The sequence below is a fragment of the Calypte anna genome, chromosome 6 (assembly GCF_003957555.1).
Source record: "Calypte anna isolate BGI_N300 chromosome 6, bCalAnn1_v1.p, whole genome shotgun sequence".
Classification (NCBI taxonomy): Eukaryota; Metazoa; Chordata; class Aves; order Apodiformes; family Trochilidae; genus Calypte; species Calypte anna.
This window is the reverse complement of record NC_044252.1, coordinates 28177504-28200118: the sequence shown is the minus strand read 5'-3', so window position 1 is coordinate 28200118 and position 22615 is coordinate 28177504. Positions and strand designations below refer to the sequence as shown.

General features: G+C 35.8%; 1 protein-coding gene across 1 annotated transcript in view; it reads right to left on the bottom strand.

Moving 5' to 3' along the window:
• Window positions 1-22615, bottom strand: part of ATRNL1 (attractin like 1) — a 461414-nt gene that overhangs the window by 31417 nt on the left and 407382 nt on the right. Inside the window, exon 28 of the mRNA XM_008490117.2 lies at window positions 19098-19212. Within this exon, the coding sequence (XP_008488339.1) occupies window positions 19098-19212 (115 nt within the window). The remainder of the gene's footprint in view (window positions 1-19097; window positions 19213-22615) is intronic.

Genomic DNA, 22615 nt, shown 5'->3' with positions numbered 1-22615 from the left:
GTCAATTTAAAAATAAAATGCTACCACGTTTTATCACATTACTATATCCATGTGCAACATCATAGTTTAAAAAAAGCTGTCTGGTCTAACAATCTGATCCCATGTTGGCATTTCAGCTTACAAACAGGATATTTAACTTCACAGCCTTGTCCAACAATGCCTTCTCATTTAGTCAGGGAGAGATCCACAAAATCAAAACGTAGCATATCTGTCTGTCTTTGTGGAGCCAATGTATACAAGACTGGAAGCTTTTTCTGTGTGTTCACTAATGGGAAATAAAATTGGTTTCAACTGTATCTAGAATGAAACAAACTACAAGTAGACCTGCAACTTCAATCAGGTTCATTTCTTTCCATTTCACCCTTGCCATTCTGGTACAGGAAAATGGCATTAGAGCATACTCAGATTACAAGAAAGGCACAGAACTACAGAGACAAAGTCAGCCAGCTCTTTAATTTGTGACTGGTCAGGTCACAAAATGAGCATCATTTCTAGCCTTGCTTCCAAAACAAAGAACATGTTAAAATAAGATTCCAGATGCAATAATGAGTAGTCTGCTCCTATTCCTTTAAACTGAGATCTATTCCTCTAAATAAATTGTTTGGCTTGAAATGCTGAAAATGTTTTGAACAGAAAAAGTACTTCCTTCTCAAGCTCTGGCACAACAGCATTCCAATTAAAGAGATTTGTGGTCCAAGTGGCATCCAAAAGCAAAGATCAGAATGTACTTCATGAAGCATTGCCAATGAGGTACCTCATCCCACCTTTTCATGCTGTTTTATTTTTCTAATATACGATTTCTTGGAAATCAATATTACTTTCTCTTCTCTATGAGTTGGAGAGTGCTTGGAACTACTGATTTGGAGGTGGGGTTTATAGTCATTACTAACTTTTCAATGGGCCCCTCATCTTGTGGTCCAAGAGATGTAAATAATACCCCCTCAAAAGCCCCTCAACAAGCAGGAGCTCATAACTTCAAGCTATGCTTAATTCAGTCTTGCAAATATAAAGCAGGTTAAGTGCTTCTCTTCAGCTACAGATTATTACCACTACTATCTGATTATTATTATTTGGTGCTCTCTGTGACATGAATGTCATATTAATTTCATTCTACTAGAAAAATGATTACAAGAACCTAAATAACCCTTACTTAATCTATATTTGCTGGATACTTTTTTAGGAGCATTGAGGAATAAGTGGAAACAGCTTCCTTCAAAGTAAAGGACCAGACAGATCAGTGAGCCCTGCTGGGAAAACTGCACCAAGTGCTGCCAGTGCTCAGCTGAATAAAAAAAAAAATTTCAGCTCCCAGAGCAAGAAATGCAACATTAAAATTCAATCATGCAACTGGATAACAAATGAAAAATAATTTGGGGAAGAAACATCTCTTAAGTTTTGCTTCTCGAAGGGTAAAATAAAATGGCTTCAGTAGCTACTGTGGTAAGGTGGGGAAATTCCAAAAGGAAAATAAATACTTTATCAAAAGCACCCAAGCAACGTAACAAAAGCTGAAGAAAGCAGCCCAGGTATTGCACAGAACTGGATGTAGTCAAACCATGGAACAAACACTGAGGAGCACATCAGCTGGTTAATATGAGTGCTTACAGAAATCACTGCTTTAATGGCACAGGTATCAATATAGTGATAACAATTCCTCAAGTGGACTGGTTCTGCAGATGTATCTATAGTTATAAAGGTATCTACAGTTATAAAGGTGGTCATAGCAAATCATTACAATAATAATTTATCTCAGTATGTGTGGAGTATTTGCACACTTTGTCCACACAGGCTGCACTGTGTGAGCATAGATCTTTTGACTGAAATTCATCTTTTTAAATGTAACTGGTTTGTTTACTAACAGTGTGGGTGCCAAGCCTTCATTTATGCTATTTTTGCACCAACAATGAATGTGTAAATAAATAAATAAAAATATTGGGTTATAATTTTGTTCCATTCTTACAGGAGCTATGGCTGAAGGGACATTGACTTTTACTAGAACACATAAAATAGGCTATGAAAAAAAATATGCAAGTATACTATAAAATATGTTTAGAAGATGAGCTTGAGAACTGATTTCATTATTATCAGGTAGCTAGACATCTTTCCTTCAGTGGAAGCATTGACTTGATGAGGGACATAACCTTTTCATTTGGATAGACTCACATAAACATAATTCAGGACTGAGAACTAGAATTTTGTAAAACTATTATTTGACTGGTAGCTGAGAATTTCAGAGTTACAGAACTGTCATGGTTGGAAAAGACCTTAAAGATCAACGCATCAGCACCACTCCTCCCAAACAAAAATAAATTAAAAAAAATAAAATAATAAAATAAAATAGCATTACATATATATATATATATATATATATTATCATGCCCACTAGAGCATGTTCTGAAGTGCCTTATCTACTTATTCTTTAAATACCTCCAGGCATGGTGACTCCACCAGGTCCATGGGCAACTCCAGCAACTGACTACTCTCTCAGTAAAGAAATTCCTAACATCTAGTCTAAATGTCCTCCTAGGACGTGCTCTCCAGACCTTTCAACATCTTGGCTGCCCTTCTCTGAACTTGCTCCAGCAACTCTTCTGTCCTCCACAGATTTTAAGTTCACTCTGCTGCAGTATGGTTGCTTGGTTGCACTTACGTGTATCTATAGAAATAGATGCATTTGGCACATTTGAGGATATAAAAGCATAGAACACATGGAATAAAATGATACAGGAGGACAAGACCTGAGAACTATTTTATGTTGATTCTACATCCTAGAACTACTGTTGTTATACCAGTTTCTAGTTTGATGGGTGAGTGGCAGATGGTGTAGATTTTGTGTAGAAACCAGTCAAGCACTCCAGATTAAGTTTGCCAGCATTTCCATGTTTGAACATTATGGGTAGGATCTAAGGAGGGATTAGAGAATGGGGAATAGCTGTTCAGCTGCCCTTGGACCTGTTGAGTAAGATTTGGCAGTGTAATTGCTCCAATATGAAGGATTTCCAAGAGCTTTTTTGTTTAGCACAATGTCCGAATGTCATCTGCTGGCTGACATGAAGTCTGTTTCATAGCTGGGCTACACTGACTGAGTGGGACAGGTTGTGGTTGGGGTCCTATGCATTGATTATGACAGTGACCACTTTCTAGTCCATTGCAGGGGGTTTTCTGGTTTGGGATATAAAATCCAATCTCTCCTTAATTTTTCATGGGGATTTTCATGGCTGGGAAGAAGTGCAAAGTGGCATTCCGTAAGTGTAGAAAAATTATTTGTGCTGAAGTTGGTAAAACCAAATTCTAACTCTAATGCAAAAACTAAGCCTTAAAAGCTTGACATAGTTTCTGATTGTATATTTAACAATCTGGGATATTTTCATGTGTGTACCATCAAAGAAAAACCCCAGTAACTTATGATAAGAAGATGCAGGAGAATGAAGTGTTCTAAAAATCTCTTCATATCACTGCTTTTGATCAATGGAGAAAAACCAGAGAAGTACCACTGAAGCATAATATCAGGGAAACATTATTTGAATAAAGCTCTAGTTGCCTAATATCAACAGGTGAAAGTTTAGTGAAGAATTTCTTAGAGCTATACTGATGGAATAGATTATCAGATTATAAATCTATATTCATGCTTTAGGAGACAATATTTATCCCAAAGGTAAGGATTACCTGAATATGTTACAGATTCCCTTGGGAATGAATTGCACATCCTTTTAAGCAAATCACACATCCTATTTAAATGCACACCCTATGTCCTAAATTGCCATGCAACACTTTAGCAGAAAAATAAGCCACAGTCACTTCCTAGGACAAATTCCTCTTCTTTTAATGTGATTTTCATTGCATCTTGCCACAAAGTGCACGAGGAAATATCTGATCCCTGCTGGCTGACTATACCAGACATGAATCATTGACTCCACTGTGTATGGAAAGAGATGGGCATGTTTATGGGAAGAAGGAACTAAAGCTCAGGGCCAACATCTCTGCAGGAAATCCTAAAAATAGCCAAACTTAGGAAGAAGTGTGGAGTAAGCTTTCTGATTTTAATGTCAAGACATTTAGTAAAATTAAGATTTGGAAGTAGAAAACTTGAATCAACCACAGCCTCGATTTTCCTGTTACTGTATAGATCCTGTATATTGACTCAGAATTACAATGTCATGAATCATTTTAGGTATTCCAGCCTTTCAGGAAATCATTTCAGCTGTATCAGACATCAGTAATTAACAGTGTAAGGAGAATATAAGTTGTACATGTGAAAAGGGCACATTGAAGAAGAGACTGAAAGATAAACTGGTGTACTTGCAAAAAGCTATTCAATGGTTGGCATCATTTTAGAATATTTCCTTTTAAAATTTCACCTTTCATTCCTGTGCTGCTACTGTACCTTTCTTTGCATAACCATAACATTGAGGACTAATCCAAAACAATCAGGTCTAGAAAACATGACCTAGAGCAGTTTGGAGGAAGTGGGATTATTTTGATATAGAGGGAAGTGATAGAGGGGAAACTTAAAAATATAAAAGGCTGCAAAGAAGAGGAAGGCAGGCAATAATCTTTTTTCCATGCCATTTTGGGCATGCTAAGAAGTAATGGGCTTAAACTGTAGCAGGGGAAATTTAGGCTAACTATTGAGCAAAACTTTTAAACAGCTATCACAGCAATGCATGGGAAAAAAATTGCCTTAGTAAGAACCAGAAACCCCAGTTTTGAATGGTTTTATGAGTAGGGTAGACAAACATCTGCCAGACATTGTTTACATGCAGCTGATACTGCCTTGGAGAGGGGAGAGGGGACTAAATGATCTCTAAAAGTCCTTTCCAGCCTTATTTTTTTATGATTCTTTAATCAACATTGAAAGGAGCTTGGCATCCTTCCTATTGACAATAATGGGAGTTTGCAGAGTGTTCTATTATGGCATTCCAGATTTCCTCCAGTACAAACCAAGGTGGAACTCTGTGTTTTATGGTGCAGGGAAGTGGCACCTCAGGCTTCGGTGCTTTAAGAATAAGGGGGGGGTATAATTTATACTTTGCTGCATTTGTCACACTCATTATCTTGCATTACCATGCTCTTTGCAAAGCAGAAGAAATCTGATGTCTTTTTCGGGGCATTCTTCAGATAATGTTTCTTATGTGGACGAGTAACTGATTTTAATGCATTGTTTCACATAAATCAGAGTTTTTTCTATTTTAAATATTTTTCTGAGCAAAAATTCTTAAATAATCACAAAACGTTAATTAAAGGTTTTATTCAAATTTCAATCTAATGGACCATATAAAGCTACATCTAACTTTCCTTCTCTGTCATTCTGAATTATCTTCTAATGCAGGTCAGGACGTGGCTCATTGTGCTGTCCAGCCATGGTTTGCTGTTTTCTAAAAAAAACCCCATCCATGATTTTCATTCTCTCCATATACAAATGCAAACAGAATTTATTCAAAGGATATATCTTCAGTAGGAAGTATTTAGAATTTAATATTTATAATCTTGAGAAACTGAAAGGACACTGAGCTACTAGAGAAGGGTAACAAAGCTGATGAGGGTTTTGTAGCACAAGTCTTGTGAGGAGCTGCTAAAGGAGATGGGATTGTTTAGCCTGGAGAAAAGGCTGAGAGGAGACCTTATTGCTCTCTACAAATACCTGAAAGGAGGTTGTAAAGAGGTGGGAATCAGTGTGTTCAATGAGGTTACAAGTGACAGGACAAGAGGTAATGGTCTGAAGTTCCACCAAGGGAGGTTTAGATTGCATGCTATGAAGAATTTCTTAACTTAAAGGTTTTTCAGAGATTTGAACAGGCTGCCCAGGGAAGTGGTGGAGTCACTATCCCTGGGAGTATTTAAGAGTCTCACAGACATAGTACTTAGGGATATGGCTTAGTCTTGAGGACTTGAAGTGTTAGGTTAAGGGTTAGACTGGATGTTCTTGAAGGTGTTTTCCAGCCAAGGTAATTCTATGATTCTGTGAAATTGTAAAGAAAATTCCATCTGAAGTTCACATTTATACTTAGATTATTTTGCACTTTATGGCCAACATGCCTTTCCTGCTTCCCCAGAAAAAGATGCAGTCTTTTCTGGAATGCAGTGTTTTATGCTCTAATAGTCTGCAGTGTAACTTGTTATGCTTTTTGCATATTAATAATTTTAAAGTAACTAAAATATATCTATGAAAAACTTGTGAACTCTTAGGTGCAATGTGCTAGCTAAGATTCTTTAGCTATTTTCCCCCATAATGACTAGTAAGAATTTCTCTATTCTGGACAAAGATTCCTGCATGAGTATATTTGAAAGGAATAATTTAGCTACAGCAAGAATAATGGATTAATCTGCACTTCCCTGGAAATCAAAACAAAGCAAACAGAACATCTTACATATTGAGCTGTTGATCGGAAAATTCATCAACAAGTAACTGGAGAAGAGTTTGTAACTCCATCCTTGACTCAAACTTTCCTGCTGAGGCAATGCAGGGATCTGGAAATTAATGAATGATGTTATGCCCTAAACCATGCTATAAATTAATGTTAGGGGTGGTTGTGGGTTTTTTTGTTGTTGGTTTTATTTTGGTTTGCTTTGTTTGTTTTTTCTATTCGACTTAAAACACTGAATCTGAGAAGATCTCAAATATTAATTAATTTATTCCCACTTCCCAGTTTAGCATTCTGCTTTTACAGAGAGCACATCATCCATCCACAAACACCTGGGGATCAGATAACAGAGTAAGGACTACTTTGGATACAAGGTCCAGTAGGTGCAAGCCCCAGCAAGTCCTTTCTTCCTTTCAGACATGATTACCTACAGCCTAGAACTTGAAGGTTTACCTCTAGATAGTGAAACCATTGAACTATGCAAGTTCTGCTGAACTCACTGCTGCATGGACTTGAACTGAAAGACTTAAGACACAGGATGCCAAGATTTGGGATGGAGAAGGGTTGAGAGGGAAAATACAACACAAGCTCCAAGCAGTTACGTACCTGGAAAAGAGCCCTGAATGATGCTAACAGGGACAGGCCTGAAACCTTGACCTGCAATTATGGATCTCATGCTGGTATAGCACGCTCATGAGATAAGGATGAGGAAGGTTAATCCCTCTGTACTGAAATCCAGGTATACTGCTAACTGAGTGTGCTCTGGGGCAAGGTACTAGAGATTTTAAGTCAGCTGCCTTCAAAGAAAGCAGAGGACCCCAAGTACTTGACAGATGATACTAGAGACTGAGTATCATTGAATCATGAATTATAAGTAATAAATATACATTAAAAATAGTAGGAATAAAGCACAGAATGGGTGAAAAGGGTTTACTGTCATCCCAAACTTTCAGTGACTGTGTCACATTGAGTCATTCATTTCTAAATATAGTTCGCCATGTAATTTTCTTTGTAATCTTTCATTTATACCCTAGCATGTTTTGAGCACTTAAGACAACTTTATTGAAACTAAAGACTTAAAGTGACAAGACTATTCAGCTTCATGCATAGCAATTTTGAAAATTCACTTAATATTAACATTTTTCAGATCAAAAAAAAATTATAAAGGCTAGTTTTATGAAAAGAGATTCTTTTAAGCTGATTCACATACAGGTACTAGTTTAAAATGTCCCTCTTTTGGATGGATCATTTTGTCTCTTATTTTTCCACATTATCTATCTCTTAGTCATTTTCAAACTCATATTCTCCAGTAAGAAAAATATATTCCTTTGAGTGTGTCACTTGCTAGCTAGGTCCAGTAATTATAGAAACCTGTAAATAGTGCAGAAAAATGCAGAACTCAGCCCTGGTCTTGACAGTCCTGGCCTGGATTTACTGTGTCCCTAACAGGACGTGAGCTGACATGTAGATTTCTCTGAACTGTGCTGCCTATACCACTTGGCTCCTGGGTTGTGAAGCAGAACTATCCAAGGCACACAAATAAGTAAAGTTGAGAAGTTTTCAGAGTAAAGATGTCATAACCAGCAACTTCACTAACAACTGCAAGCTAATTAACACCAGCCCTTAGCTCTCAGCTACCTGTGGGTGGTTTGAGATAGTATTTTTTCAGGCTCCAATATAGCTCTCTGAAAAGGACATTGCCAGTGATTTCATAATTTAGGGACAGTTAATCAACACCCAGAGAGGATGTGGGCAATAACTGAGTTCATTGTTACATATTCACTCTTACTATAAAAAAGAAAGTATCACATTCGAATGCATTTCTTCAGGATGCTATTCAATTTTATTAGCAGAAAATTTTGAACTTTAAACCCTCTGCCTTTTTAATTTCTACTTACAATGGTAGTTGGATACATGAAGCACTGGGAGTAGTTCATCTCCCATCCTTCATCTTAAGTGTTTTACCTAATAATGAAATTGAAATTAATTTATCTGTGTCCATAAGCTTTAAATCTAGCCTCCCACAGCAGCTGCACAACATTGATTGAAAGGGTTTGGATCAAACTATTCTAGAAACTGAACAGCTCCAAACTTTTAAGAGCTACTTTTAAGCAAGAACTGTCCCTACCATGCTTTTAAACTGCTAACAACAGAAAGCCCTGACATCCTTCTGTCAACATTTCCTGAACCACAAATTGCTCACGCATTAGAAATTCACTTGAAATGGCACAGAAAGGCAGTCAAGTAAATGTATTCCTGAAGCCTGGGTCTGCAAGCCAGGGTAATTTCAGCAAACACCATCCAGGCTGAAAAGACAGCAGATGCAAGAACTGAATTTAACTATAGATGATAATTCAATTTATTTTGTCTGTAGTTTCGTGACTCAGTAAGTCTTTAATGGTTTTGTAAGTAAACAGATGAGTGCCATCAAATGGCACAGAATGATAAATATGATTGGTCTCTGTGTAATTTTGGATAGCTTTATCCCAAAAAATAGCCCGTGGAAGCATCTCACCCTAAGAGGATGATAAAATAAATGTAGGAAGGTGGATTATGGGCAGTTGCATTGTCCCAGGGATGAATGAAAGTCTTCCTGATAGCACAGCTGAGAATCAGGCCAGGTCTCAATGTAACTCTTTCTAATGATAGTTTTGAACAGGTTTGACTTCTGTTGGTAAAAAGGTACTTTTTTTCAAGGAATTCAAAGTTAGAGAAAGGAGAAATAGGCAGTGGGATCTCTGCTGGAAGGTTTAAATCATATATGACTTTATCTTTGAAAGGTTTATGATTCTAATTTAACTGTAAACCATCTGCTGCACCTAGGACGTGTTGACTCTATAAAACCAGGCCACCAGCTTCAAGTGGGAAGGCCACTTATCATCCAGTGTGTCACTTCCACAGGGATTTGTTCACTTTACCTCATTTTGCAACTCTTAACTAGACATCTGTTGAATCCTCAAAGTTTAAGAGTAGGAAATTAAAATCATCTGCTTGGTTTTCAGGAGGAACATGGCTGAGTAAGATGCTCTGTTAAGGTGAAGCTGCACATTTATATGTCTGAATGCAGACAAGACAGACTATTACTGCATGCTTTCTATGTAAGAAACACCAGGTCTTTATGTCAATATCAAGAGAGTAGAACAAAACACTGCTTAATAGCATTATCTGATCACCAATGTTTCCATTAGTGTAAAATAAATCATCCTACTGAAAGATTAATTTTCCATGAGATTTCTATTAAAAATGACATAAGCATCACATAACCCTTCAGCAAATTCTCAAGTGAGAACTTCAAATATTTGTTAGTTGTCTTTATCACTTTTTTGGCTTTTGTTTTGTTCTATTTCTTTTTCTTTCCTTTGCTGACACCTGTATAGTTTCATGTCAAAAGAAGAAAAACACTGCAGTTCATTTTAACTATGGAAAGCTTATCCTTGCAGAGTGCCTAAGGGTCTGTCCATGAGACAATCAAATTCAAAGTCCTAACTTTACAGAACATTTTTGTCTTCCTGCTCATGACTGACTTGTCTTTGTCCATCCTATCAATTTTACTCTGACTTTCCAAACCCTACTAATCCTGTGATCTTCCTCTTCACAGAATAGGCCCAAAAACCCCAAACCCAAACACATTGAGTAATAAAAGAATAACACTTCACAGCCTAAAAAAAAAATAAAAAAAATAAAAAAATAAAAATCCAAATTCTTCAAATTACCACTTTGTTTAGAGGAAGTGATTATGGAGAGGAAATTAGGGCAGAAAGGGGCCAAAATATTCATGGACAGCAGTTTCCTACCTCTCCACATAGAGCCCCCTCTGAGATCCCAAGGCTGTCTCAGCCATTCAGCCAGGCAGGGAGCTCAAGGTCCTGGCTACTATAAATCCTGCTCAGACCCTCCAAAAGACAAATCACTGCTAGAAATCTGTCCCTTTCTACCTCAACAGAAAAGCACATTGTGCAAGGCTACTGCTGACCTGCAATACATTCTTCAGGGAGAGTTCATGACTCTTCTCTGACTTGCAACAAATACACTAAAACTATGCCATATATAAGCCTATGGTCTTCTAAAGGAAGTAAGCTATGGACATTTTTTAAATTCTAAAAGCCAATGAAAATGGATAAATAGCATCAAGCAAAGAAGGCTGTGTTTTAGAGGTAAAGAAATGTTAATAGTGAACTAAGAATTTTTATTAAAAATATTTATTAAACCAATCACCTAGAGAGACAAAAAAAAATCATTATGTAGAAAGAATGAGGCAGAGATCAAATATTCTCTAGTTATAGTTTCAGGAGTGAATTATTTGATGGTTTACAAGGAGGAAAATAATGTTTATCAGAGAAGGTGTCATGAACATTGATAATGGAATGAGAATATGGAAATAAACACAACAGAGGTTTTATGTATTAACATTAGAGTTATGAGAACACTAGTTCTGGAAGAACACAAGAAAACAAAGGCTGGAACCAGGGAAATTCAGTAATCTGTCATGTCAAGTGCAGTGGCATACAAATTGAGAAGAATAAGTGCTGTTTCTTTCATGCTAAGAATTTTCTAGGTCAAGAAAAAATATTTAATTCTTTATCACAGAATGACTTATTTATTGATCTATTAGTCAGACACAAAAGATGAGAGATCAGTACAGGAGTTATGGAAGGTGAGCAACTGCATGGAAAGAAAAGAGAGTGGTTTTGAAGACAAAGAAGGTGGCTGCTGAAGGTACAGGATGGCAACAAGGATCAATATTTTGACCAGTCTTTTAAAATATTTTCATTAAAATCCTTGGCACAAAAGTAGGAGTATGCTGCTGAAATTCAATCATGACAAACACTGGTATGTATCACCAATACAGAGGAGCAGAATCTAAACCAGAAGGACATTCATGACCTGAAGAACTTGAGGAATTTAAACCTACTCAGATTCAAAGCTATAAACTTTGAGGACAAAGAGAAACTTATAACATAGAAGTTCAATGCTTGAGGAAGAGAAGGGCAGTGATATTAGAATTTGGCCTCAGAATGACTAAGTAACAAGGGGAAAAAATTATTTGAAAGAAGTAAAAGTTAAATGGGATACAGCAAGGAAATTTTAGTGCCATTGGGCAAGGCCAGATGGGACTTCACACATTACTCTGAGTACAACCTCGCCATGCAAGGTAAAAAAAGCTGAAATGAAGATGAAACTGGGACAGTGCTACAAAGGTGTTCAGAAGACTGAAGAACATGTTTAAAGCAGACCTCATTTGCCTTAGGCCTGCAAAATGAAGGTGGAAAAGAGATGTCACTGCTGTGCCTGCAGGTGGTGGATGTCAGGATGGAAATAGAATAACTTCTGAGTGCTTCAGCTGATGGTCAGCAGGCAGCTATGGTTTAAGGATGAGGTTTCTTTCCAGGTCAGACCCTTCAGTTTCAAGGCTTGGGTTCTAGTGTGTCTATTCACAGCTAGAAGATTAGGATCAGGAGCACTCTTTGTTACCACGATGAGTGAGGAGAGGAAATGACCAAATTGATCCAACCTGCAAAAAGCTGAAAGGGCACAGCCAAGGCACAATGGAGGAGATGTACATGACTGTACCCATTGCACTTCAGGACTTTTACAGCCTCGTCCTACATTCTTTCAGTTTCCTTTGTGCAGCTAAAGCCACAAAAGCTCCCAAAAGAAAAAAAAAACCAAACCCTATTTCTGATCCTTTGGGGGAACAGTGACAGTTTTGGTTTGAAAAAATTAATAACTGGTTGTCAAAGAAATGTTCACAGGATTTAGCAGTTTTGATTAATAAGTCTCGTTTTATTGAGTCCCTCTAGGGCAGGAAATATGGTGATAAAGTTGTAAAACAACCACCTCTACTTCCTCTGTTCTCCTTTTTCTTTTTTTTTTCTTTTTTTTTTTTTTTCTCTTTCTTTTTCACTTACTAGCTTTATGCTATGTAACTTTTACTATCCAATCAATAAGTTATTTTGGCCAAGATTTGTGGAAGACGCATTGCTAACATTATACCACATGTTCTTCATATTGAAGTGTTTTTGTCCTTTTCAAATAAAATCTTCAGAATATAAAGGAACCACGGTTCTATGGCTAGAATGATGTAAAAACTAATTCATAACAAAACCACCTAAAATGCTTCAAAAGACAAGGCAAAATCAATACCCACCTCTTTCTTCATCACTTACAAAGCTTACCATGCTAAGAAACTCAGTGCTTTTCAGGTAGACTTTACCCTGCAGGTTGCAGAAGCAATTGCTTTGGATTTGGACTGGAGGAGGGGTGGTGGGTTTTATTATCTACTTTGTTTTTGCTATTGCCATAAATATTTTTTAAGTAATCATCAGCACCATCTGCCACTTACCACTGTGTTCTTTTCACAGTATCAATACTATAAACACAGTCTGCTCCCCCATTTGATGCACTGCACAAGAATGGAATTAAGCAGAAAATAGTCACTCCAAAAATAGGCCTTGCTATTTAAAAAAGAAAGCGTCTCCTTCAGTAAAATGATCTTCAGAATACATAATTTCAGTTTCCACCAAGTAAGTCTCAAAGAGTTATTTGGTTAAGCATCTCCAGTTAATTAAAAAGAATTCCAGATTTTACTCCTTTGGAGACCATGGCACTTTACAAACCAGTCTCTTAGTAAGTTGAAGTTACTGCTTAATATATTAAATACAAGTTTAGTTTTAGTTACAGTCAATAAACTCTAACAAAGATCTAATCAAGCAATTTTAACTTTTTGTGGTTTTTTGAGCATTTAATTAGCAGCACTCTGGTAACTAATAGAGAGTATTCCTCAATACAATTACCAAAATTGCTGTCCCAGTTGTTCTAGTCATACCTGAGGTTAGAGAGAAAGATCAACTCACTCTTCACACAGTCTAAACAGCAAATTTTCAAAAAATTCTCTTACTCACTGAGTTTTTAAAATAACCCATCTTGGTCAAACGACTTTGGCCACACACCTTTGGAAGCTGAGCTATGTGAACTATTTACTATGATTCTATCATAGAGGAATCATCCATATAATGGAGATTTTCTGGAGACAGGTTTTTTTAGGAATGGTGAATTATACAGCACTCTAAGCCCTGCTTTGCTTTCAGCCCAGACAAAAGGCCAGACTCATCCCTGTGTTTTAACAGAAGTTCTGGACATCCACATGGTTTAGCTTTAATACATAGTTTGACTTAATTCCAGTTGCAGGCTTCAGAGAAGATTAAAAGAATTGAGATATTTTTTTTCCCCCAATATTTCCTAGGAAAAATCTTGCTATACATCTTGGGGCAGGGGGTGAGGGGTGTCCCATCTAGGCATATTGTTAAGCTGCTTTTGCTCAGTGTTTTTATAATGCTTTCCCTGTTTACATGTTACTCAATTCTACCTAAACAGGATTGTTTGATTATAAACATAAAATTTGCTTTTTTGGTGCATCAGTAAAAACTTGTGTCAATAAAACACAGCAAATAATTAAAGTAAGCCAATAGTCTGCCTCTAAAATTACAAAGAAGGAGAGATGACAGGCTAGAGAGGCAGACTGGTACAGAACAAAGAACAGGATGATGCAGATAAATGTGTTTACTCAAATATGGATGTAGGATGCTCTGATACTACTTTGATAGGACTAAAAAGCCAGCTGGCTAAAAACAGAATGCAAAACTATGTACTGTTTTATCTAGGCTTCCATCCTTTCCCAGATTTCCTTGTCTCTTTCACAATGCCCCCCAACATGAGAAAAGGCCATAGGAGATTCAACACAAAAATGTGTGACACATGGGCTCACAGCAACCAGCTTCTGTATGTCTTAATTAAAATTTATTTTCATTTAGATATTTAAAATTTTTCTACAAGAAAATCTTTACTCATCGTTGTAGCCCTACTGACTTTATTTTCCAAATATGAGAGGATGAACAAGGACTGGTTTTGTAGTAGGTAGAAATCCATGACTTACTCATCCCTGATGTACTCATCCCTGTGACTATTTCACTGCATATTGAGGTAAACACATATATGAATCCATTCCACATATGGAAAACCCTAACCTATGGTTTTATTTCCAGGGGTCAGAATGTCTGTGCAATATATTTTAATATAATTATTAAAATTATTCATTATTTCACATTTATATCGATATGCCTCTTATGATATGTATTAATATATGTATTATGATATGTATTTTCTTGTATTTTAATCTGAGAAAACTAGAAATAGAAACAAGAAAGCTTTGTTACTGAAAAAAAAACATCCAGAGCTAATTGTCTTGTAGAACACTTAATGAGTCGTTATTCATTATGATGGTGAGTACAGGGAAGGCAGATGGCATGGTAATTTTATTGATTCTGTGATCCTACTGTAGTCTGCTGATTAAGTAGGATTGAATGCCACAGTTAGCATGGCCAGAATTACAGGAAATTCTGTTTTGATTCTAGAATATCAGAGACTAACTTTCAGACAGCCCTGTTGGAGAGGCCTCCTGAACATTACATTTTGCTACCTTCATTTATATTTGTAGCAAGAGAGTACTGCATGCAGTCTTCCAGGATGTGCATTCCACTACTCCCATCCCCAAATTATTTCAACTCAAGTTGCTTATTAATTGCTATATTTTATTTAGTTCTCTATTTTAATTTTCAAGTGTTATTTTTAGCTGCTAAGTTAGATTCACCTCACTTATTCATAACCATCTAGATGTTAGATGTCATTTATGGTTTAATAGAGAGATGCTCATATGTGTACACCTTCAGAGACCACTCCATTCACTCCTTTAATAGGAAAGCATCTTTACTGGATGCTCAACCACTTTTACCTGTTCAGTAAATAGGGAAATTCTTCTGCGTGGAAGTTACATAACCTGTAAATAATTCCTTTGGTTCTGAATTATTTTTAAAAGCTCCAATCTTCTTATTGCTTTGTGCTTTCAAGTATTTAGTGGCCTCATCCAAGAACAATGTGAACATCATAGAGTTTTATAAACTTATTACACACTACCCTGATAACTCACAGCGTGGGATTTAGTTGGTTTTAATAATAATGATGACATGCTCACAGTTCTTTTAATAGAATTTATCACACTACCAAACTACTTTTTCTGTATTACCCAATACATCACCAGAGCTATATGAAGACCTTGAAGGAGTTATTCTTAGTCTTTCCACTGCTGGTAATTCATTGGCACCTTTTCTTGCATTAAGTAATTTATGTATTATGCTCTTGTTCCTATTTTTTTTTTTCCCCTCTCTAGCTTGTTTGGTTCAATATCCTTTGAGATACATAATTTAGTTCTTTTTAGAGATTTGGTTGCAGTTGCTCTCATTATTACATCCCCTTTGATAGTAAGAAGAATTTTAGCTAAAGCTAAGGGTATGGCACTACAGCACTAGTAGATCTCTAGCTTTGGGTGTGTAATAAAATCTGTAAGACATGTATGTGCCCTGTATTTTATAATCTGCCCAGAAGTGCTTGAACAAGAGATTTTTCTGATATGCACATACATGGATGAATGCATATTCATATAGACATGAATTGTACTGAGAATTCCTAGTTTGGGGTTTTTTTTAATCTTTAAATTTTGACCTGATTATCCTGGTACAATACAGCCAATGGGACAACTGAACCACATGCTCTATCAGCCAATCCTGAATGGAGAAATTAATGTTTCACTGTTAAACTTCATTAACATATTTCATAGCTTATTCTAATTTCTGCCTCAACCCAAGCAAAGTTTCATTTTAAAACTGGTTGTTACTCCAGAGAAGTAGAAGAGAATGTTTAGGATCCTCTTCAAAGATTACACCTCAAAGGAAATGTAAGACCTACTGTGCTACACCTATATGATGATTTATTGACTTTCCAGATTTTCAGGATGTTCAATTCTTTACTGAAAAACTTCCTTTTAAGAGCAAGTGTCACAATGCATAGTGTTTTTTTTTCCAATAAATTAAATCATATATTAATTTCAATAAGCTTAATTGTGTCAATCTAACTGATAATAATATACTTATAGGATTGGCATTTAGAAAAAAATGCTGTTGAAAGTCTGTTAAATTCTGAGTACTTTTTGCATGAAGTTGAGAGCACTCAGATCTTCACTGAGACATATGGTCTCTGCTAGAGAAGTTTTTGCCTTGCATAGCCCTTGGCCAAAGCCTACCATCTGTAGTTTCAACTTTTCTTCCAGCTGCTATAAAGGTGAAGTATGGAACATATGCTGCAGAAAAAGTAACCTTTACATTATTTTGTTGTGTTTTGTTTTTTTTTAATAATCAGAGATATTTTTCAACAAATTATTTGTTAATGTAAACCTTGCAAATTAATAAAACTCAGGCTTGATCAAAGTCATATAATAAAAACATAGGAATATAGCTCTAATAGTAGAGTTCAGACTAGCTACTGGTAGAAAGAATTAGCTTTCTTGATTTTGGAGAAAATGTAATGCAGAACAGCACAGGAATTTCCTTCCTATGTTTCAGACATACACATAGAAGAAATGTAGCCCACAGTCTCTCATTGTGAACTGAGAATCAGTATCATTGATGCATCATTTAAACAAATATGTCTGACACACCATCAGTTTTATCCTAGAATGATCCCAATGAGCTTGAAAATGGTTATCTGCAAGTAATAGAGGACTCTAAAATTACTTGGCAAGACATAATTACTGAACACACTACTTCCATCCACCTCAATATCATTGTTTTAACCTAGCTTAGGTCATAAGGGAAACCAACTGCATAGCAAACATATGTCTGCTGCACAAAACTTCCACATCATTTCAAATAAGTTGGCACAGCTCACAGCATCTGCTTCCAGGAAGCCCAGGAAAGAAGCAGCAGGTGAGTGCTGCAGGACAGGAATGAAGAGAATCAGTAGAGCTACAGGTTTGCCAACAAACTTGCATAATACCTTCTGCCCAGACTATGCATGGGTAGAGACAGTGAAAGCAGTCCATGAGTTGAAAAATTCATTACACACAAGAAAAAAAAAATATTATAGTGATATAATCTAATATAACCTAATGGTTTAATCAGAATGGTGGCACTCCTCAAGCATTTCTATTTGCTTTTGACCCTGAACAAAGTGAAAGTTATAAAAATTTTAGATATTCTAAAATACTAAATTATGTAATTTTATCCACACATTGAGAAACACTCAAAATGGCACATCTGCTGTGTTGCTGAACCCAACTCCTATTTCCAAAAGTCTATTCCCTTCACATTTTGCACACAGGAAAGAACAGCAATTACTTCTAAAAAAGCAGTGTATAGTAAATAGAAGCTGATTATAAAGTTACTAGATAAATTCATTTTTACTGCCAAGAAGCTCATCACAGGTAAATTTGAAAAATAAAGGAAAGAACATTTTAAGGTCCAATTTCAACAATTCAACTTTTAATTCCCTTTCATAATGTTTTTCCTTCTAAGACTATAAACACCTTTGTTTCTTTTTCATTGCCTTAAAACATGAACAGGGAATATGCTAAACATCCTTCCCCCCTAATTGATCTCTTCAGAGCACTTACATTTATATACTTCTTCCAGAAAATGTACTTGATAAAGCATTGGTAACACTTTTATTTTCATAGCACTTCCAGAAATTATATTCCAACCCATAAACAGTATTTTAAGAACTAAGTTCTCATCTCAGGACTCAGTAGGGGGGGAAAAATACTCACCTCCTCCCCCCAAAAATCTGAAAACCTAAATAAATAACTGATAGTCATCAGGCCAAAAGAAGAAGAGAGAACACTCAGCTGATCTTAGTTCCAACATAAGTCAACTGAGTTTGCCCTCATCATCATTACTCACTACTTTTAATCTCTTAAATGGATTTTTGAAGGTTAAAAGGATATCTTTTTGGCTCTTAATAATAAAAGTTAAGCCTTCGAGCATATTTTCTGGCTTATAGGAGCGTTTGGGCAAATAAAATGATCTTACTGGTTTGGCAACAACTCCAACAAATTCTGAAATAGTAAACTGGTCACCTGTGTGGTGCCACATTACTGCCTAAACTTTGTTGTTGTGATCATTTTGTGTCATATCATTGATGGCAATTATTGAAAGAATTAAACAAGCATCTTCAGGTAGCTCCTGTCTGGGAAGTAAACTTTAGGTAGTACTTTAGAGGAATAGCTGTAATGGTTTTGTACAACAATCTAGCATAGATCAGATAAGGTAGATTGCCATGAGAAGTGCTTCCTGATAATGCAAATGCTGCTTTAAAAAGAGCTGGAATAATTTTCACAACAAATACCTTCCTAGTGAAGCAGACACATTTACTCACACAATCCCAGATTTCATTCTGGGAAATGCTAATATTTTAATCAAATTCTGGGCAGCACAGATATGGAATTCATAGTGGGAAGGAATTTTTAAGTGCACTAATCATCACCTTGAACTGTGAATACTCACTGGTATTCCTGATAAAGCCTCATTTATAGCAACTTGAACTGAAATTCTAGAAGTGGCTGCAATTTTTTTGCCCTAGAAGACAAGGCTGAGGCATATTGTATGCACAGGTATTGCTTTGGGAAGGCTGATGAGGATTGTGCACCAGCCTGGTTTGACAGCAGGACTTTTACTTGGAATACCACAAATTCCCAACAAAAATTCCTCACTAAACATTGGCTCTAAACTTCACATCTTGACTGAGCAGCCCCTTGTATTCATCTGTTCTGCCATAATTTTGAATCTGCATGGGTGCAAGCAGATTGCATTGCAGGAGGACAGAGATGGCACTCACCAACATCAGCCTTACCTGACTGCCCCGGGGGTGGGACTCCTGATGATCCTCTGGGAAGGCATAAAAACACTGTGAGGACTGCAGCTCTGTTTCCTGAGCATGGCTCAATGGCAATTGGTTTAGGAGCACCCTGAAAAAGGAAGATACCTATGTAACATCCAATATTTCCATAACCTTTATACTTCTACATCTTTTATTTTAAGGTTCCCTGTAACAGAAGGAAGGTGTTTTCCCCAGTTTGTTCTCGGCATTTAAACAGTGTCCTCCTCATGTTAGTTGACTTAAAAATGGGGTTAAGGAACCACACTGCAAATCTAAGAAATCAGAAAAAATGGAATGACCACAAAGACAATTTGGACTTGATTAAGGATAGGGATATCAACTTCTGAAAGCTTAGAAAACCGAAAAAACTTTCTGGTGTACAAACTGGTAACTGAGTGTCAGAATTTCCCCTATTCTAATGAGAACTACCCATGTAGTAGAACATGTGAAAATACTGTTCCTCCAAAGGATTTATCCAATAATTCACCCTTCTGATGTTCAAAATATAAAGTTAGAGCAAATCTCTATTATATACAGATATATCATGATAGCAAATCCCTCTTGAGTTTCCCAGACAAGTAAATCTGCTTACTCTATGTCTGTCCTGGTAAGTAAATTATTCCTTTGAGGCACGACCTTTGTGATTTTTGTTGCATATGCAGAAACAGGTGTTTCTAAATTTAAATAAACTTAAAAATGTTGCCTGTGTGATTATCAACTTACTTTGTCTCATATAAAGCTATGATAATAGTGCTTTTGCTGGTGGGAGGATGTTACTAAGATTCTCTTTCTCATGTGTTATACAGACCTTTTAATTTGCAGTTAAGCTCTTGACTAAGTGGCTGCTGCCACAATGTTCTCAAGTTACCAAGACTGAGGACAGGAGGAGATAGAAAAGACCAAAGCACTCTACAAAGCCGTAGAATAATATGTTTCTAATACAAGAGTTCAGAGTGTTTCCCTATTTGGATGTTCCCATGTTTTGTGCTCCCTAAAAGATAAGCATTTCACTTTTGTGAGCACAGACATTTAATCAAGCACTAAAAATATTTCTAAAAACATTAGGTCAAAATCAGCATAAGAATTTGGGGTTTTTGCTTGCAGTTTTTTGGAATGTCTGTTATGTTCCAAGGCAAAATACGAGTTTGATGTTTTGATTCAAAATTCAAAGCCATAAAGCTTTCCCATTTACATGCAAAATGCAATGTATATATAAATGTCAACTGATTCAAGTATGCTAAGAAAAATGACAGTTTAGCCAAGTTAAATAAATTGCAAAGAATAAGATATAAGAGGAAAAAAAGGCCCTTCCATCATGTAAAGCAATTATAATTTTCTGTTTTTCTACCTCCAAGTAAGCAATCTTTATTACTGCTCAGTGCAGATAAGGGAAGAGAAAATACAGTAATAAATAGAATAATAGATAAATATTCTTATTTTTTAACTTCATGGTCACATTTGAAAGACATTTCTGTAGATCCATTTGAGGTGACAGCATTAAAAGAACTTGAGAAAGGTCATCAAATTTAAAATTGCCATGACATAATGAATGACAACTTATCTTCACTAAAACCTTAGCAAATGATGAAATAGAAAAGTAAAACCCTGGAAGTTTCAGCTAAGAAAGATCACTTTTTAAAAAACAAAATAAGAAATATTTTCTAAACTGAGTACACTGATGTATAGCTCTTAATTTTTTTACAATGTGTTGGCTCAACATCAGACAAAGGAACAGATGAAAAGATACTGAAGTTGTTTAAGCTGTTGTATATCTGTTGACTTCCATGGATCTATTATTCCCAAAACATTTAGACAGGCACTGCTGGATAATATTATTCTATACTAAAAACAATGTAGAAAAGGGGAAAAAAAGAGTAAGAATCTTACTAATAATAGCAGTATTGATTGCTAATCCCTGAATAGTACCAATGGATTATTGGAAAAAAAAGATTTGGGAAAGGATTTCTTGACTAACATCTGTTGAAGGGCAACATGAAAAAACATACAAAATAATGGTAAGACTTCTGATCGTAATATTTATATAGAAAATGTCCATGGACAAAGCACCATTAACTAGGGAAGTGGATACTCAGTGACTCCCATGCACTCACTAACATGCTGAATAAACTTTACAAATAAAAACCTTTGTGTGGGGCATCATGGACAATTTTCCACCGTATAACAGAACAACAGCACCTGAATCTTTATACAGCTTTTACAATTAAATAGTTTGCATTAGTAATGCAATCAATACAGCACTTAAGTCATCTTTCCTGATTTCTTACAAATCAAACAATGTTTCCTTTCTATTTGAAAAGGCAGAAAAATGAAATCTTCATTTTAAAATTTAATTCAGATTCAGTTTATGCAGACAAAAAAAAACCTAAAAGGAAAAAATTTACCATTATGCCTTTTAATTGTGTGAGTAATAATTATTTTTTTGTAAATTAAAATTATTGTTTTCTATTGCTTCATGTAGTGTAAAACCTTTCAATAGAAGGCCCCATCCTTCCCTCTTTGAAGTTTATACTAATGCTTTTAAAAAAATAACTGGAGAAAATTATTTCTGATAAATATTTTTTTCAGAGGACTTCATCCAAAAATCAAATACAGTAAGATTTTTTTTATTTCTCTTTATTTGTTCTGTATAGAACATTACAGCTCACAAAGCAGGTGCCTTATCTTACCTCACATCTTTAAGATTCACCAGCAAAAAACCATGGAAACATAAAGCAAATGATAATAATTTAGATACCCTAAGGTCTGCCAGTTGTTTAAAGGTAAAACACATAGCCATGAATCAAAGTTATTTCACCGTGGCATAACATGGGCTCTGAAATGTGCCATTTATCATGCATTTTCCACGGGTTTTTTGGAAGAGATAAGCCACGTGTTTGTTTGCCCAAAGCACTTAGCTACCATGATTTACTTCCTAGAATTATCTTTTTTTCTTTTTTTTTCCCCTTGTACAGAAAGTGACTTACGTTTCTATCAAAAATCAAAAGTGACAATCACAGAGTTAATAAAACTTTATCAGTGGAGGACAGAATAAGGATATACTTTATTTAACTCTTACTTATATTCCCCTTTTGCACGCACTGTGACAGCAAACAGATGTCAGTCAGGAAGGTGAAAAAGAAAGGGGAAGAAAACCATGACAAAATAAAAGGATGAAACAGCATATATATATAGAGAGAGAAGGAATAAAACAGAATAAGAAAATAATCTAGAGATTTCATCCACAATTTAAATGCGTAGTCATATAGTCACATATAGTCACAGAATAACAGGGTCTTGGGGTCCTAGATTTTATCATAGAAAATGTTCTCCATTCTCAAGATATTTTTTTTGGTTCTCCATTCTCCAGATTTTTTTTTTTTTTTTTTTTTTTTCCAAAATCCTACAAAGATGTAGCCAACAATTACTGACTTTTGGGAAGATTCTTTACTCACCCTTGACCTGTTTCTAATAGAAATAAAGTTTGGTTGGGT